The sequence below is a fragment of the Erpetoichthys calabaricus genome, chromosome 3 (genome assembly GCF_900747795.2).
Source record: "Erpetoichthys calabaricus chromosome 3, fErpCal1.3, whole genome shotgun sequence".
Classification (NCBI taxonomy): domain Eukaryota; kingdom Metazoa; phylum Chordata; class Cladistia; order Polypteriformes; family Polypteridae; genus Erpetoichthys; species Erpetoichthys calabaricus.
Window position 1 is genome coordinate 86,828,236 of NC_041396.2, and position 19,092 is coordinate 86,847,327.

The 19,092-nt window shown below is 38.4% G+C and overlaps 1 protein-coding gene across 1 annotated transcript in view; it reads left to right on the plus strand.

The window, feature by feature from the left end:
- The window catches only part of LOC114648169 (mitochondrial carrier homolog 1-like), a 38,387-nt gene that overhangs the window by 12,170 nt on the left and 7,125 nt on the right, over positions 1–19,092 (plus strand). The window contains exons 3-11 of the mRNA XM_028797043.2: positions 3,721–3,827; positions 9,048–9,125; positions 10,914–10,971; positions 11,132–11,183; positions 11,618–11,677; positions 12,400–12,493; positions 12,753–12,800; positions 15,099–15,166; positions 15,740–15,815. Coding sequence (XP_028652876.1) covers positions 3,721–3,827; positions 9,048–9,125; positions 10,914–10,971; positions 11,132–11,183; positions 11,618–11,677; positions 12,400–12,493; positions 12,753–12,800; positions 15,099–15,166; positions 15,740–15,815 — 641 coding nt within the window. The remainder of the gene's footprint in view (positions 1–3,720; positions 3,828–9,047; positions 9,126–10,913; positions 10,972–11,131; positions 11,184–11,617; positions 11,678–12,399; positions 12,494–12,752; positions 12,801–15,098; positions 15,167–15,739; positions 15,816–19,092) is intronic.

Below are 19,092 nucleotides of genomic sequence, written 5' to 3' on the forward strand. Positions count from 1 at the left end.
TTACAAGAATCTGTTAGAGCCATTATCAATTAGACATAAATTAACAGGACAAGAGAGTCTTCAAATGGTTCTTAAACACATTGAAAGAGTCAGTAGTTCTGATGTAGGTTGGCAGTTTATTTTATCATCAATGAGATGTCTGGGTTGAGACAGAAATGGAATCACCAAACGCCGTTCATCAGCTGCTACAGGAAGCTAATATAGTGATATGCAAAGAGGAGTGATGATAAAACCCTTGATCAAGAAGGAAAGTGCAGCCAAACCAGCTAAATGATGAAACACATAAATTATGCCACTAAGTTATTACCTGAATTTGCATTGACATCCATCCATCCATCCATTTTCCAACCCATTGAATCAGAACACAGGGTCACGGGGGTCTGCCGAAACCAATCCCAGCCAACACAGGGCACAAGGCAGGAACCAATCCCGGGCAGGGTGCCTACCCACTGCAGGACACACACAAAAACACCCACACACCAAGCACACACTAGGGCCAATTTAGAATTGCCAGTCCACCTAACCTGCATGTCTTTGGACTGTGGGAGGAAACAGGAGACACGGGGAGAACATGCAAACTCCACGCAGGGAGGACCCGGAAAATGAACTCGGGTCTCCTAACTGCGAGGCAGCAGCGCTACCACTGCTACCGTGTTGCCCGCATTGACATGACAAACATATAAAACTTCAAAAGTGATAATAATGATGTATAGACGGTATTTTACTTCCCTTTCAAGAGGCCCAAAGCTGCACTGAAGGACTTTCTAGTTTTTTCGTCAGTTTATATACAGTAGGCTACCTGTTGTCACTTCTTAGGGAACTGGCCGACAGGTCAGGAATATCTTGGCCAGGCTTCACTCCATCAATCCCACAGTGCTGGAAGCCAATAATGAACTGGCAGGGAGCTACAACCCATTTTCGTATGGTGTGGGTATACTGTATATGCATAAAATGTAACCATGCTTTGTGCCAACATAAGAAGGCACTATTCATTGATGTGGAACCTTCCTTCATTTTTTGATTTTACTCCAATGCTACAGCAGCATGAAAAGTGGAAATTCTCTATATTTAATAAAACCTGAAATTCAGTTGTTTCCATATAAACACACAAACTAAACTGATGTATATCCAGTTTCCTGTTTCTAAGTAGTCTGAGGTCCCAGTATTGATCATTCCACCATGATGTCCAGGAAGATCTTGGTATAAAACTGTGATATAATTTTTGATTAAGCATGATCTGAGGAGCAGGATATACAAGTTAAACAGAATAGTGAAAGTTCCTTGGATAACCCAGACTTGTGTTAGAGTTGGCCATCATCCCATAAAATGCAATTTGGAACACTGAGCAGGTATTGATTAATGACTATCCTGAGAGATCTATGAAGTCCATTTTCTGACACTTTTTGGTGTTGAATGCAGCAAAGTCCCAATGCAAAGTGGTGGTTTCCTATTACACAAGGAATCAACACTAGTGGCCAGTTGTCTTTTCTTTGAGGTGGCATATAAAAATTACCCTTTTAAAACATACTTTTCTGCAAAAAAAAAATCACTGAGCATTGGGGTAGGTAGTAGTTTAGGTAAGAACTGCAATTTTAGCTTTGCTTTGTGCTTACCTTTCATACTTTGGCATCTGCAATTTCCAAAACAAGATGGTTCATTTTAACTCCTTAATGTCTTGATGATGTCCATTGGCAATTTCAAATTATTCTGTTTGATTACAGAAGTGATTTTGGCAGGTTGTTAGGAGCAAACTATCACTTAGCTGTTTTTAAAAATGTGTTCTAATGACTGATCTTAGAATGAGCCTTTAGTTAAAAAAATGTATTTTTATAAATATATATAATACATGAAAAATATTTTTGCACATTTAAATTATTAAGAAAGTAAAGACTGAAGAAGAGTGTGGGTGTAACTTATCATTATATTGATTACAATGAGTCATGACCCCAGCATTCATATATATATATATATATATATATATATATATATATATATATATATATATATATATATATATATATATATATATATATATATATATATATATATATATATATATACACACACACACACACACAGTGGGGCAAAAAAGTATTTAGTCAGCCACCAATTGTGCAAGTTCTCCCACTTAAAAAGATGAGAGAGGCCTGTAATTTTCATCATAGGTATACCTCAACTATGACAGACAAAATGAGAAAAAAAATCCAGAAAATCACATTGTCTGATTTTTGAAGAATTTATTTGCAAATTATGGTGGAAAGAAAGTATTTGGTCAATAACAAAACTTCATCTCAATACTTTGTTATATACCATTTGTTGGCAATGACAGAGGTCAAACGTTTTCTGTAAGTCTTCACAAGGTTTTCACACACTGTTGCTGGTATTTTGGCCCACTCCTCCATGCAGATCTCCTCTAGAGCAGTGATGTTTTGGGGCTGTTGCTGGGCAACACGGACTTTCAACTCTCTCCAAAGATTTTCTATGGGGTTGAGATCTGGAGACTGGCTAGGCCACTCCAGGACCTTGAAATGCTTCTTACGAAGCCACTCCTTCGTTACCCAGGCGGTGTGTTTGGGATCATTGTCATGCTGAAAGACCCAGCCACGTTTCATCTTCAATGCCCTTGCTGATGGAAGGAGGTTTTCACTCAAAATCTGACGATACACGGATCAGTCGTCCTGGTCCCTTTGCAGAAAAACAGTCCCAAAGCATGATGTTTCCTCCCCCATGCTTTACAGTAGGTATGGTGTTCTTTAGATGCAACTCAGCATTCTTTCTCCTCCAAACATGACGAGTAGAGTTTTTTTCTTCTGACCATATGACATTCTCCCAATCCTCTTCTGGATCATCCAAATGCTCTCTAGAAAACTTCAGACGGGCCTGCACATGTACTGGCTTAAGCAGGGGGACATGTCTGGCACTGCAGGATTTGAGTCCCTGGCGGCGTAGTGTGTTACTGATGGTAGCCTTTGTTACTTTGGTCCCAGCTCTCAGCAGGTCATTCACTAGGTCCCCCCGTGTGGTTCTGGGGTTTTTGCTCACCGTTCTTGTGATAATTTTGACCCCACGGGGTGAGATCTTGCGTGGAGCCCCAGATCGAGGGAGATTATCAGTGGTCTTGTTTGTCTTCCATTTTCTAATAATTGCTCCCACAGTTGATTTCTTCACACCAAGCTGCTTACCTATTGCAGATTCAGTCTTCCCAGCCTGGTGCAGGTCTACAATTTTGTTTCTGGTGTCCTTTGACAGCTCTTTGGTCTTGGCCATAGTGGAGTTCGGAGTGCGACTGTTTGAGGTTGTGGACAGGTGTCTTTTATATTGATAACGAGTTCAAACAGGTGCCATTAATACAGGTAACGAGTGGAGGACAAAGGAGCCTCTTACAGAAGAAGTTACAGGTCTGTGAGAGCCAGAAATCTTGCTTGTTTGTAGGTGACCAAATACTTATTTTCCACAATAATTTGCAAATAAATTCTTTAAAATCAGACAATGTGATTTTCTGGATTTTTTTTCTCATTTTGTCTCTCATAGTTGAGGTATACCTATGATGAAAATTACAGGCCTCTCTCATCTTTTTAAGTGGGAGAACTTGCACAATTGGTGGCTGACTAAATACTTTTTTGCCCCACTATATATATATATATATATATATATATATATATATATATATATATATATATATATATATATATATAATTTGTTTTTCTTCTATTTCAACAGCCCGGTACATTATCAAGGTGGATGGAAAGAAAGGCCTATTCCGAGGCCTGACGCCCCGGCTTGTATCCAGTGCCATTTCCACGGTGGTGCGCAGCAGAGCCAGACAGGTAACTGCAAGTTAAGTTGCTGGGAATCTCATGAAGTTGAAAGTTAAAGAAAGCAGGACATTGTTTAATAACTGTGTTCTAAACATTGAAAAGCAAAAAGAACATATGGGACATGCAAACCACAGTGACAGGGCCATTTGGATTTGTTTAAGATCACATTAAGTATTAATGTATCCTATGAATATGCACATATTACAGTATTTAAAAGTACTCTTCCTCAAAAACTAAACTTAATATTTAATTCTAATAGTTCCACAGATATTTCTGAAAACACTCGTCAGAAGTAGAGATATGCTAGTATACCTGACGTATACAATGTAAAGAAAAAATAATTTTCTTAGAGAGCTCTGCCTCAGGAATTATTTAAACCTGTGTGGCTTGTAATCTTATAGTCTGGTGAGCATATTTATATCTTTAACACTATTGAAGATGATGTTTTACTTCCACCTGTCTAGAAAAGTAAATATTCCTTGCTTTCTAATGTTACACAGTATGCCTATATTTTTGTGACCATGATGAAAACATATGATGGATTCCTAAATGTCATGTAAACAAATGTAAGCCAGGAAGATATAAATGTTTATATCCTTAAAAAAAGTGTACAAGGCAATGTTTCAGTTAAAGCTATCTATGAAAACCAACTTCTCTTTCTCACACCCTAGCAGGAAATGACAAGTTTTTTGTTGTTGCACAAGCTTTGCTCATGGTCACCTTGTTGATCACTTTCTGCACTGCCAAACAACTGGGAAGAAAACTGACTGTTTTGTTATGCAGATTTAGTCACATTTATTATTAAGCACACTCCACTTAAAAGTCCAACATGTTATAGAATAATTGAAAATATAGTAAGGAAATTAAAAATGCACCAAAAATACTAAGCAATGTTAAAACATAAATGCAATTTATACAAAAATACACATGTATAAACATTTACAGTATATACCCAGACTGTCCTGATTCCAACTGTCTCAGGTCAGCTATAGCCTGAAAAACTGCTATTCTATAGTAAATAAGCAAAAGTTAATTTGCATAGAATACATCTGAAAATAACTCCCATCATATGGGTATCACATCATATCACCAAGGCAGAGCATGTGCTATCATGGATGTTGAGGGGAAAAAAAAGAAAAGATTAGTGAAGGCAGCTAATTACAATAATTCATCAAAAATCCATTAAAACCAGTAGTATTAAACAACTGTTTACAGCAGCCCTCACAAATGTATGCTATGCTAAAATAATGAGCCTGGATTTACATGTTAAGATGAATGACACTTCATTGATATTGGTAGTTAAATTATGGCAAAATTTGATTACCTTATACAACAAAGAAGTGCAAGGATTTATCATGACAGTGAGTGTTATCGGCAAATGAAGGGAGGTTAATATTCCACTTTGGAATCAGTCCTCTAATGGCAACATATAAAGAGAAAGAAGAATCGGTCCCATTAATTGTAATATAATCTGAATGAGCAAATTAATCATTTTTTTGCATTAGAAGTTGCAAAACCAAAAGTACGGTAAGGCATAAACTTAAAGAAGATAAAAGTATCTTAAACATTAACAGAAGTTCTGGAACAAATCATAGAGCACATACTTATTGCTGAAGAACATGAGAAAGTTCTTTAACGCCATTGGAGCTTTGGGTTGAAATTTTGGAAAGCATCCTTTCAGTTATTTGAATTATAATAGTTTCTGTTTAAAGCTAGCGGACAATTAAAACAACACTAAGAAAGCAGTAGGGACAATCACATTTAGATTATTGGCCTCTAAAAAGCTCATGTTTTACATGGTAAGACATTGTGTTTAATTGCTAGGTTTAGGTTTATTTGTCATATAGAGGTTAACACAGGGTCAACATACAATGAAATGTGTATGACGAGAAAAACAAGTCACTCAGCCTAGATCCAATAAAGCTAAAAAAAAAAAAAAAAAAAAAAATTACAAGTTAAAAATAGACAAGCCATATAAAATAAAATGTGTATGTTTTAAAAGAAGTTATAGAGCAACATGAGTTGAATGAGCAGCAAGTACAAATGACAGTTATTGCACAGATAATGTTTTATAAGTACAGATGCATATTCCATAAAGTGCAGATGTATGTTCCAGTCAGTATTCAGAGTGTGTGCAGGTACAGTTTGTGTGTGAGTAGTGCAATGTAGATGTAATGTAAGTGTATGTAAGTGTTCAGGTGTTGCTGTTGAGGAGTCGAATAGCCTGGTGGTAAAAACTGTTCTTAAGTCTTGTAGTCCGAGCAGCCAGACTCCTGTATCGTCTGCCAGACGGTAACAAGGAGAACAGCTGGTGTGATGGATGGCTGTGGTCCTTTATGATGCTGCTTGTCTTACGCAAGCACTGATGGAGGTAAATGTCTTCAATGGCAGGGAGATTCTTGCCCGTGATGTGCTCTGCTGCCTTCACCACTCTCTGTAGTGATTTCCAGACGGTAATGCAGCCCATCAGCAGACTCTCGACCACACTCCTGTAAAAGTTTGAGGTGATGTTGACATTCATGCCAAACTTCCTCAGCCTCCTCAGGAAGTAGAGCTGCTGGCGAGCTTTCTTAATCACAGTGTCTATATGAAGGGTCCACGAGAGATCCTCGGTGATGTTTACTCCGAGGAACTTGAAGCTGTTAACCCTTTCAACTTCTACGCCACTGATGTAGATGGCCTGGTGTTCTCCGCCTTGCTGTTTCCGATAGTCTACGATCATCTCCTTGGTTTTGCTGACGTTAAGAGACAAGTTGTTATCCAGGCACCAATTACCAGCTCCTCCTCTATGTATGCCGTGCAATCGTTGTGAGTGATAAGGCCAATGATGGCTGTGTTATCTGCAAACTTGATGATGGTGTTTGTGCCGTGTTTTGCAACACAGTTGTGGGTGAACAAGGAATACAAGAGGGGGCTAAGTACACAGCCCTACGGCCCTCCTGTGTTTAAAATGAGTGATGAGGACGTGTGTTTGCTGACTCTCACAACCTGGGGCCTGTTTGTGTGGAAAGAGAAAATCCATCTGCAGATGGTCGTCCCCAACCCAAGGTCGTCAAGCTTCAAGATGAGTTTTGAGGGGATGATGGTGTTGAATGCTGAGCTGTAATCTATGAACAGCATTCTTACATATGTATTTCCTCTTTCCAGGTGGGTGAGGGGCAATGTTTATTGTTAGCGCAATGGCATCCTCTGTAGATCTGTTTGCTCTGTAAGCAAATTGGAGAGGATCCAGCGTGTCGGGGAGGGAGGAGCAGATGTAACCTTTGACCAGTTGCTCGAAGCACTTCATAATGACCGATGTCAGTGCAACTGGGCGATAGTCATTCAGACAGGAGACCACCGGTTTCTTTGGGACAGGAATGATGGTGGATGCCTTGAAGGAGGTGGGGACCACTGACTGCCTCAGGGAGAGATTGAAGATGTTGGTGAACACACCTGCTAGCTGGTCAGCACACACCCAGAAGGCACAGCCTGGGATGCCATCTGGTCCCGGAGATTTGCGAGGATTGACCTTTTTGAAGGACCTTCTCACGTCAGACGTTTCAAGGATCAGAGTGACAGACTCACTGCCCCCTTGAGGATATAGCACCTGTTCTTTGTTGGCTGCATCAAAATGAGCATAGAAAGTGTTGAGGTCGTCTGCAAGAAATGCAGTGGGCTGAACACTGACTATGTTTTTCTTTTTATAGTCAGTGATGCAGCACAGTCCATTCCACAGGTGCTTGGTGTCAGAGCTGTGGTAGCTTGACTCCACTTTGTCCCTGTAGTCCCGTTTGGCCTTCTTGATGGAGCTCCAGAGGTCATATCTGGCTGCTTTGTATGCATCAGAGTCCCCTGAGCCAAAGGCAGAGGTCCGCGCCTTGAGCTTAGCCCGAATCTCCCCATTTACCCAGGCTAGTGTTGAAGCGAAAAATATGCACTTTGAATGAAGGCTCTAGGAGTCGGAGGATAGGCAAAAAGAGTAATTAGTTTTATTGCAATAAACAATAATACAGTCTCAGCCCAATTAGGCCAAACAGAGCTGAGCCCCGAACAAACCAAAAATCACAGTTTATATAATCATTTCTTATCATCTTGACCACACTCATAACAATGCATTTGCTGTCTATTCTGACTCACTACTCCAGCTGGCTTCTCACGGACCCTTTCTTGGCCACCAATATTTTCTGTATATTGTCATTCAGTATCATTCCTTGCTTCCATTATTTCCTAACTGGCCTTCAAACAACAGGTGTTCCCCCTGTTCCCCCTTCTCTGTCCTCGGGCAGTTTCTGTACCTCATTGTCTTCCTTCTCTGTCTTTCTGAGTTACTCAATATTGGTGGTTTCGCTCTGAGCTCAACTAAAAAAGAAATATGGCAAATGCCTTTATTTAACTATTTGCTTTAGATATCTAATTCACACTAAGTTTAATGCTTATAGAAGCTGTTAATTAGTTTTATGTCTATTTATGTCAGTGTTTCCCAAACTCGGTCCTAGAGCCCCTGTGGCTGCAGGTTTTTATTCCAACCAGGTTCCTAATCTGTGACAACACCTGATAGCACTGAGCTCATTTAATTAGCTGGTATTTTTTTTTCTCTTATTCTACATTCAGAAAAGCACAGCAGCATGATTTTTACATTAATAAGACATTTAGAAATATTTCTGCTTTTTCTATAGATTTAAATGCGTAACTCTCTTTTGTTGATTTCATTATATTTTGCCCTTTCTCTGTGCAGTTTTCCCATTCAATGTGTCTTATTAACGACAATTAAAAACGAGCAGAGCAGACACGCAGGCGAACAACACTGAATAATCAAAGGCTGCAACTTTAGCGTTAGACCCGCTGATTAGTAAATAATGGATTAATTAAGCAATTAGAACACCTTGAAAAGCAGAATGAAAATCAAGATGAAAATATTGTTAAAAAGAAAAAAATTCATTATTCCTATATAACTGCTTGGTACATTTTAATATATTTTGTTTTTTTTTTTTACCAAACTTAGTTTTCTAATTTCTATATTGTTCCCAAAACACAGAACTTGGGAAATATCACATTACTTAATTAGCCCAGGAGTCCAATTAAAAACAAAAGCTGGGTGGAACAAAAACATGTAACCACAGGGGGTCCCCAGGAACGTGTTTGGGAAACACTGATTTATGCTAATACATGACTTTCTATTTTCCATACTAGGAAGTATTATTTATTCTGTGTAATTAGACTGACTTGTTATTTTTTCCTCTTCTGCAGGTCATTCCACTGAGTGACATGGAACATGTGTCCAATAAAGATGATATCAAAACTACTCTTAACAAAGTTGTCACTGAGGTAAAGTGCAGATATTAAAGAATGTTGGTGTGAATATAGCTTGGTCAGAAAGCTTACTACAGTGAGCCCTTTGTCACTAATAGGATAGAGGGAAACAGATGGAGAGATGGAGCAAGTCAAGCCTTTTGGCTTTAGTAGGGAATGTGGTGAGAGCTGCAAATTAATGACAAATGGCTGTAAATGTTTGATGCGCTTGCTGACCTCCTCCTACATATGAAAAAGTTTGGAACCACTCTTAATTCTTAGGATTTTTATTTATCAGTGGCTGAGCTTTCAAAGTAGCAACTTCCTTTTAATATATGACATGCCTTATGGAAACAGTAGTATTTCAGAAGTGACATTAAGTTTATTGGATTAACAGAAAATTTGCAATATGCATCATAACAAAATTAGACAGGTGCATATATGTGGGCACCCCAACAGAGATATTACATCAATACTTAGTTGAGCCTTCCTTTGCAAATATAACAGCCTCTAGACGCCTCCTATCGCCTTTGATGAGTGTCTGGATTCTGGATGGAGGTATTTTTGATCATTCTTCCAAATGGTGGAACTTCAACTTTGCGACTGATGCTTGAACATTATCCTGAAGAATTTGTTGATATTGGGTTGAATTCATCCGACCCTCGACTTTAACAAGGGCCCCAGTCCCTGAACTAGCCACACAGCCCCACAGCATGATGGAACCTCCACCAAATTTGACAGTAGGTAGCAGGTGATTTTCTTGGAATGCGGTGTTCTTCTTCCGCCATGCAGAGCACTTTTTGTTATGACCAAATAACTCAATTTTTGTCTCATCAGTCCAAAGCACTTTGTTCCAAAATGAATCTGGCTTGTCTAAATGAGCATTTGCATACAACAAGCGACTCTGTTTGTGGCGTGAATTGTAGAATGATGTACAGGTACACCATCTGCAGCAAGATGTTCTTGCAGGTCTTTGGAGATGATCTGTGGGTTGTCTGTACCCATTCTCACAATCCTGTGCATATGCCGCTCCTGTATTTTTCTTGGCCTGCCAGACCTGGGTTTAACAGCAACTGTGCCTGTGGCCTACCATTTCCTGATTACATTCCTTACAGTTGAAACTGACAGTTTAGACCTCTGAGATAGCTTTTTGTGGCCTTCCCCTAAATCATCATACTGAACAATCTTTGTTTTCAGATCTTTTGAGAGTTGCTTTGAGGACCCCATGCTGTCACTCTTCAGAGGAGAGTCAAAGGGAAGCACAACTTGGAATTGACCACCTTAAATACCTTTTCTCATGATTAGACGCTCCTGTCTATGAAGTTCAAGGCTTAGCAGGCTAATCCAACCAATTTGGTGTTGCAAGTAATCAGCATTGAGCAGTTACATGCATTCAAGTCAGCAAAATTACAAGGGGACCCACATTTTTGCACAGCCAGTTTTTCACATTTGATTTAATTTCATACAACTAAATACTTCTTCACTAAAAATCTTTTTCGGAAAACACCGCAGTACTCAGATGTTCCTATGAAATGAAGGACATACCACTGTTATCTTTTTTTGTTGAAAGTAGAGTAAATTATTATGCAGGCTCAGACGGGTTCCCAAACTTTTTCATATGTATATGCGACTCACTAAATTTAGTTGAATTGACATTGCATAATAACTTTAATAGTAGAAACCTACAATCATTGTCAACAAGGACAATTTTGAAAAGCCATTGAGCTTTGTAAAGGTTATATATTATATGTGGGATACTTTTGTTCAATTGTCCTTAACATTGAGATGACAGAGAAAAAAAAGCAAACCTCTGTTTTCCTACAGACCTCCCATGAGATGGTGGTTCAGTGTGTTTCCTGGGTTCTGATTCATCCATTCCATGGTATGTGGCCTAAAGTCAACTTACTTTTATAGGTATTACAAATGTCCTGTCCACTTTTAACTTGTCTGTTTAAATACTGATTTTTGTGTTTTTATACCTCACGTCTTATCAGGTCTGTTATTAAGACGTGTTGGTTTAACAATCTTTAATTTTGTTTCAGTGATTTCTGTACGTTGCATGGCCCAGTTTGTTGGGAGAGAGGTGAAATACAGGTAAGAGTAGGCTAAAAAAACCAAACACGTCTTTTACTTGCACTTATTGATGCCAGCCTCTCTTACTTCAGGAAATACTTGTAAGCAACATTGTTGTTTAACTTTCTGATCCATGTAACTAAATAGTGGGACTTGGGGAGGATAAGCTGATTTGTGCATCAATCAGTTACATATTTAATATGCATTTGTGGTGTATATTTTTACCTTGTTTTATGAAATCAGATTTAAATAAAGATGTGTGGTTCCTTACATAATACAGGTGACATCATTGTTTTTAAATTGGCTAAATATATAGTCTTTAATATTTCTCTTGCATACATAAAAGGATAATAAGCCTTAATGTTTTGCTTTAGCATGTGTAATATATCCTGTTTTGTGTGTTTTTAATTTACATGGTGTGAATTTATTATCTCATGGTTTATCTTTTCTATTAGTGGCTTGTTTGGCTCTATTGTGAGAATCTACAAAGAAGAGGGACTTATGGGTTTTTTTGTGTAAGTTTTAAAAGATTAATGTTACTTTTGAAATTATGTGTGAATGACTCATTTCTATTTTATATATATAATGCACTTCTGCTTGCAGTACTGTGCACTATTACAAATAAAGCTTAGATAAACTAAGATAAAAGACCACACTCCACCACAACGACGCAGGCAGTAGAGGACCCATGTGGTCATTTATTTTCCTTTGGCCATTTTTTCCACACAGTATTTTTAAAGTTCTTTGATTTCTATGGTTGACACAATTAAATGTGAGTTGATGCTTCAATTAAATAAACTTAACCATGTTACTTATCAATTCACCAGCCACCCACCCCCTAAAATAGAGTTCATTTGGACAAAACACAAGAAATACAGCTTGTTCCAAATTAGATTTTAAATATAAAAAATATTAACATCATTCTACTAATGAAAAAACTCAAACTAATGTATAGGTCATACTTAGAAGATGTCCAGTATTATCAGCTCAAACTTGAAAAACAGAATGTGTATTGTTTGATAGTGTAAATAAAAAGATACTTTATATGGGTTATGCAGAAAACTAAAGAATGCTGTTTTCAGCATGTCGCACAGTATTAAGTATGCTTTTTAAGAAATATAAAGTAAATTTATAGCAGTTCGTTGAACTAAGTCTTCTAACCTTCAAATATTATATTGCTGTACTGTTTATCTTTTGGTTGATGGTTATATAAGTTTATCTCACATTCTGTTTGCAGGGGACTTGTGCCTCACTTAATGGGAGAGGTCATATTCCTTTGGTGCTGCAATTTGTTGGCCCACTTAATTAACACTTACGCTGTGGATGACAATGTAAGTTCAATTAGCTGTCCCTGGAGAAGTGAAGTGTGCTATTCGAATACGAACCATGGTTAAAATTCATGTTTTTCAGTGTCCTCATTAAGTTTCATTCATATCGTTCCTTTGTATTCAAGCTGTGTCTCTGATAGTTCTGCATGTGTTGCTTTTATTATTGGCATCTCCCACATTTACCTTTTTTGTTCAAACTCCACATACTATATGATTAGCATAGAAAATTACAAGAAAACGCTGATTTATTGTATCTTTACAGTTCACCCATGCACCAGCAGTGAGAAGCTACACAAGATTTGTAATGGGGGTAAGTTATTAAAGCAATGATGCTCGATATCATGTCAAACACACATTTTGTTAGGTTGGAAAAGAAGGATTTTTTTTTCTTTTTGGTGTTAATATGAGAGTGTCATGCAAAGGTAGGAACTAACCACTATTAGTGGAAGGACTAAACAAATTGTGCAAAAAACTGCACTACAGGATGTAGTGGAGCAAATGGCAAAGTTCCACAAAGTGGTGCAGCACAGTGAGAAGGGGGGGGGGGGCTATTTGATGGCTGTAGAAAGTATAGGCAGTTGGCAGGATGGAGTTCTTAGCCTATTCAGTATGAGAACAAAATGTCATTAGTTGAGTTCAGCTGATGGAGTCAAAGTTATAATACAAATATGACAGGGTTAATAATTTGCACAGCATGATATACAGGTGCTGGTCATAAAATTAGAATATCATGACAAAATTGATTTATTTCAGTAATTCCATTCAAAAAGTGAAACTTGTATATTAGATTCATTCATTACACACAGACTGATGTATTTCAAATGTTTATTTCTTTAATTGTTGATGATTATAACTGACAACTAATGAAAGTCCCAAATTCAGTATCTCGGAAAATTAGAATATCAATTAAGACCAATGCAAAAAAAGGATTTTTAGAAATGTTGGCCAACTGAAAGGTATGAACATGAAAAGTATGAGCATGTACAGCACTCAATATTTAGTTGGGGCGCCTTTGGCCTGGATTACTGCAGCAATGCGGCGTGGCATGGAGTCGATCAGTCTGTGGCTGTTCAGCTCTTCTGAATTGTTGGGTCTGGCGTATTGCATCTTCCTCTTCACAATACCCCATAGATTTTCTATGGGGTTAAGGTCAGGCGAGTTTGCTGGCCAATCAAGAACAGGGATACCATGGTCCTTAAACCAGGTACTGGTAGCTTTGGCACTGTGTGCAGGTACCAGGTCCTGTTGGAAAATGAAATCTGCATCTCCATAATGTTCGTCAGCAGCAGGAAGCATGAAGTGCTCTAAAACTTCCTGGTAGACGGCTGCGTTGACCTTGGACCTCAGAAAACACAATGGACCAACACCAGCAGATGACATGGCACCCCAAACCATCACTGACTGTGGAAACTTTACACTAGACCTCAAGCAACATGGATTCTGTGCCTCTCCTCTCTTCCTCCAGACTCTGGGACCTTGATTTCCAAAGGAAATGCAAAATTTACTTTCATCAGAGAACATAACTTTGGACCACTCAGCAGCAGTCCAAAGGCGAGACACTTCTGATGCTGTCTGTTGTTCAAGAGTAGCTTGACACAAGGAATGCGACAACTGAAACCCATGTCTTGCATACGTCTGTGCGTGGTGGTTCTTGAAGCACTGACTCCAGCTGCAGTCCACTCTTTGTGAATCTCCCCCACATTTTTGAATGGGTTTTGTTTCACAATCCTCTCCAGGGTGCGGTTATCCCTATTGCTTGTACACTTTTTTCTACCACATCTTGTCCTTCCCTTCACCTCTCTATTAATGTGCTTGGACACAGAGCTCTGTGAACAGCCAGCCTCTTTAGCAATGACCTTTTGTGTCTTGCCCTCCTTGTGCAAGGTGTCAATGGTCGTCTTTTGGACAACTGTCAAGTCAGCAGTCTTCCCCATGATTGTGTAGCCTACAGAACTAGACTGAGAGACCATTTAAAGGCTTTTGCAGGTGTTTTGAGTTAATTAGCTGATTAGAGTGTGGCACCAGGTGTCTTCAATATTGAACCTTTTCACAATATTCTAATTTTCCGAGATACTGAATTTGGGACTTTCATTAGTTGTCAGTTATAATCATCAAAATTAAAAGAAATAAACATTTGAAATACATCAGTCTGTGTGTAATGAATGAGTCTAATATACAAGTTTCAGTTTTTGAGTGGAATTACTGAAATAAATCAACTTTGTCATGATATTCTAATTTTATGACCAGCACCTGTATACATTCTAATCTAAAATATATTTATGCTGGTAGCTAAGGGGAAAGCTGAGATGAGGTCAAGGAGTTATTGAACTTTAGAATCAAGGTGAACAATTATAGCAGAAAGATTCAGAAGGGTGGTTCATTCTTCAAAAGTGCATATTCAAATGAAAGGTGTAAAAGTCCTCCATAAAGTGCAAAAGATGCTAGATGACGCTAATAGAATACAATCAGTAGGAGTAGATTAGTAGACATGTACACTTGAAGCCACAAAGTATAGAAGGTGCACAAAACGACAAAATGCATGTGCAACTAATGCACTTGTTTAATTTTTATTATATGTGTGAACTCACTACTTGGCCTTTCCTTTCAGATGGCTGTCAGCCTACTCACATACCCCTTTCTGGTGGTAACAGACCTGATGGCCATTAATAACTGTGGGTAAGTATCATTGCCTTGTCTAATATAAGGTATGTGAACTGCCTAGGAACTGAAGAACAAAAAGACAATTTGTTTTTTATCGAAATTCCTAAATGTGTCAAACAATTTTATGGGTTTTATAAAGTGTTATTTATATGATATGATCATTATCCAGTTGTAATTTGAAAGATACTTATCAGAACAAACAACATTACAACACAGTACATCAAAATCAAAAAATATTTCACTGATAGATACTCAGGTAAGGAAACTTTATACATCATACACAGCTATGTACAGTACAGAATTGCAAAAAGAATACATCATTAACAGTAAAGTACTGTACAATAATCTTCTGTGTCCATCTACATACTGTTTCAGCTCCACATAAAAAATTAGTTTTACTACATTAATTGTTTAAACTTCACTAGAAATTTTGCCAGTGACTGTAAGCCGCTCTGCAGTGTAGATTGCTTTACTGTCCTTACGTTGGCACTGCCTGGAGAAGGTTGCTTTAGTAATTTGAGTAGTTACACTGTACACTTGGAATGTCAGTTTACCCAGCTATTGTTTTTGCCTTTATGTTTTTCACAGGTTGATAGCTGGAAATCCTCCTAATTTCCCAGTCTTCAAATCCTGGATACATTGCTGGCGGCATCTTAGTGCCAAGGTATTAAAACCAAGTTGTCATTATTTGTATTAGATAAACCTGAAATTAAGCCAAAGAAAACTGCCCCAGGGCTAGAAATGCATTCTCTGGTATACTCATAAAAATTTCACTGAGGCTGAAAATGTTTTCATCTTTTTAAATGTTACCAGTACAGTACGTATACATGTAGTAATAACTAAGAGAATAGATTTTATATATTCATTATTAGTCATGTATACAAAATAAAGTGAAATTCTCACTTGCATGTCTTAATCAACATGGAACATATCACCACTGTCCGGCACCATGATTAGTGAGGATTAAAATTATATTTACATACATACTCACTCAAGTGGAGCCTCAGGTTAATACTGACTTTTAATCTAATGACCAGAGGACTTGCACCTACATAAGCAAAGTTATATGTGGTACATTACAGCAAACAAGGTATGTGTGACATAACAGTTACCTCATATATCAAATTGTAATCCATGGTGTTATTAATTAAAAACGATTTTCAATATAGGTACAGATCCAAGCACAAACTTAGTCATCCTGTATGACTTTGCAAACCTTTCTTACCTGCTGGTATCCAACACAGGAGAGAATACTGTTTATATATCACCCGACACAGTGATACTAGAAGGTTTCCTGTGATCCTGTACACCAGACAACCAGAAGTGGTCTTCAGAGCAAATCTAAGCAGCAGCTCATTTGAAGGCCATGCCACATTACACAACTTCTGAATCATTTTTCATTTGCAGGTTTTGTTTACATAATCTTAGTGAGTTGGAGGCACTTGTGGCATGCTTACTCGATGAGCAGTTATGAAGTAAGACATACCCAGCAACTCGGTTCAACTAGTCTTCGTTTTGCCCTGACAATCAAATGGGTTTGATTTGTGTTAACTAATTTACAATTTGCCCTGACAAAATGATTTTTGTGTTAAGTTGTAGGGATGGGTTTGTGTGCACGTGAAAGCTGAATACCAACGAGCATGAAGAATAAGGAAAGTGGTTGATTTGGACCTGACAAACAGTCAAGAGACTTGTCTGTTTGATGTTGCATGCTTTATGTACCACAACAGAATGGAATAAAAGAAAGTAACAGGCAGAGATTTTATGGCTGAATTCGCAATACCCATAAAGCCTTTGTATGGGCACCTGTTATTCCCTGTCAGAAAAAGGGCTGAGCTTGAGATACTTTGGAGATGTGAAACTGCGCGGGAAAGTCATTAGGCATTCCTTGTTGTGTAATATGATATGCTCGGGAAATGAGACCAACAACTGCAATCATACAATGTGAAATTGGCATTAGTATGCATTGCTCACTTGTTCGAGGCTAGTATCTGACAAAAGGTACAGAAACCTGTTTTAGTGTAATAGCTCAGTTTACAATAAGCATAGAAACAACATTAAGACATGCAATTATTGTAACTTAATGAAGGGCTTCTAATAAAGTACTGTAAATGTGCCTCAGCATCACTTTGGCACCATTTTGGAAGAAGTATGAATGTCAGTACAGTTTAAAACAAGGCCAGCAATAAAATAAGTAAGATATGTTGCCAGCCCTTTCCTCAGCTTCTTATGTCACCACAGTGTATTTAGAATATAGTAAGGACTGCTCAACCCAACCTTGAGTGTGTTTACATGCGCACACACAACATCAGGATAAGATGAATAAGGCAGAAACCTGGTTTCATAAAAACCCATGTTTACATTCGCAAGTCCACCTATGGAGTTCTTCCTTGGGAAAATGTGCACCAACATCATTAAACTGCACAAAAACAGTTAAACGTCCCCATCAGCCAACATGACTCTGTGTCTCCCAAGTAGTGTCGGCAAAGTAACTTAGTTACATTACTTCATGAACAGTGCATTACTTTTTCTTCTTTTGTGTGAAAAACTGCACATTTTACTCGGCAGTATTTGTTATTAAATCTTAAGCTCATATACAGTGGTGTGAAAAACTATTTGCCCCCTTCCTGATTTCTTATTCTTTTGCATGTTTGTCACACAAAATGTTTCTGATCATCAAACACATTTAAGCATTAGTCAAATATAACACAAGTAAACACAAAATACAGTTTTTAAATGATGGTTTTTATTATTTAGGGAGAAAAAAAATCCAAACCTACATGGCCCTGTGTGAAAAAGTAATTGCCCCCTTGTTAAAAAATAACCTAACTGTGGTGTATCACACCTGAGTTCAATTTCCGTAGCCACCCCCAGGCCTGATTACTGCCACACCTGTTTCAATCAAGAAGTCACTTAAATAGGAGCTGCCTGACACAGAGAAGTAGACCAAAAGCACCTCAAAAGCTAGACATCATGCCAAGATCCAAAGAAATTCAGGAACAAATGAGAACAGAAGTAATTGAGATCTATCAGTCTGGTAAAGGTTATAAAGCCATTTCTAAAGCTTTGGGACTCCAGCGAACCACAGTGAGAGCCATTATCCACAAATGGCAAAAACATGGAACAGTGGTGAACCTTCCCAGGAGTGGCCGGCCGCCCAAAATTACCCCAAGAGCGCAGAGACGACTCATCCGAGAGGTCACAAAAGACCCCAGGACAACGTCTAAAGAACTGCAGGCCTCACTTGCCTCAATTAAGGTCAGTGTTCACGACTCCACCATAAGAAAGAGACTGGGCAAAAACGGCCTGCATGGCAGATTTCCAAGACGCAAACCACTGTTAAGCAAAAAGAACATTAGGGCTCGTCTCAATTTTGCTAAGAAACATATCAATGATTGCCAAGACTTTTGGGAAAATACCTTGTGGACTGATGAGACAAAAGTTGAACTTTTTGGAAGGCAAATGTCCCGTTACATCTGGCGTAAAAGGAACACAGCATTTCAGAAAAAGAACATCATACTAACAGTAAAATATGGTGGTGGTAGTGTGGTGGTCTGGGGTTGTTTTGCTGCTTCAGGACCTGGAAGGCTTGCTGTGATAGATGGAACCATGAATTCTACTGTCTACCAAAAAATCCTGAAGGAGAATGTCCGGCCATCTGTTCGTCAACTCAAGCTGAAGCGATCTTGGGTGCTGCAACAGGACAATGACCCAAAACACACCAGCAAATCCACCTCTGAATAGCTGAAGAAAAACAAAATGAAGATTTTGGAGTGGCCTAGTCAAAGTCCTGACCTGAATCCAATTGAGATGCTATGGCATGACCTTAAAAAGGCAGTTCATGCTAGAAAACCCTCAAATAAAGCTGAATTACAACAATTTTGCAAAGATGAGTGGGCCAAAATTCCTCCAGAGCACTGTAAAAGACTCATTGCAAGCTA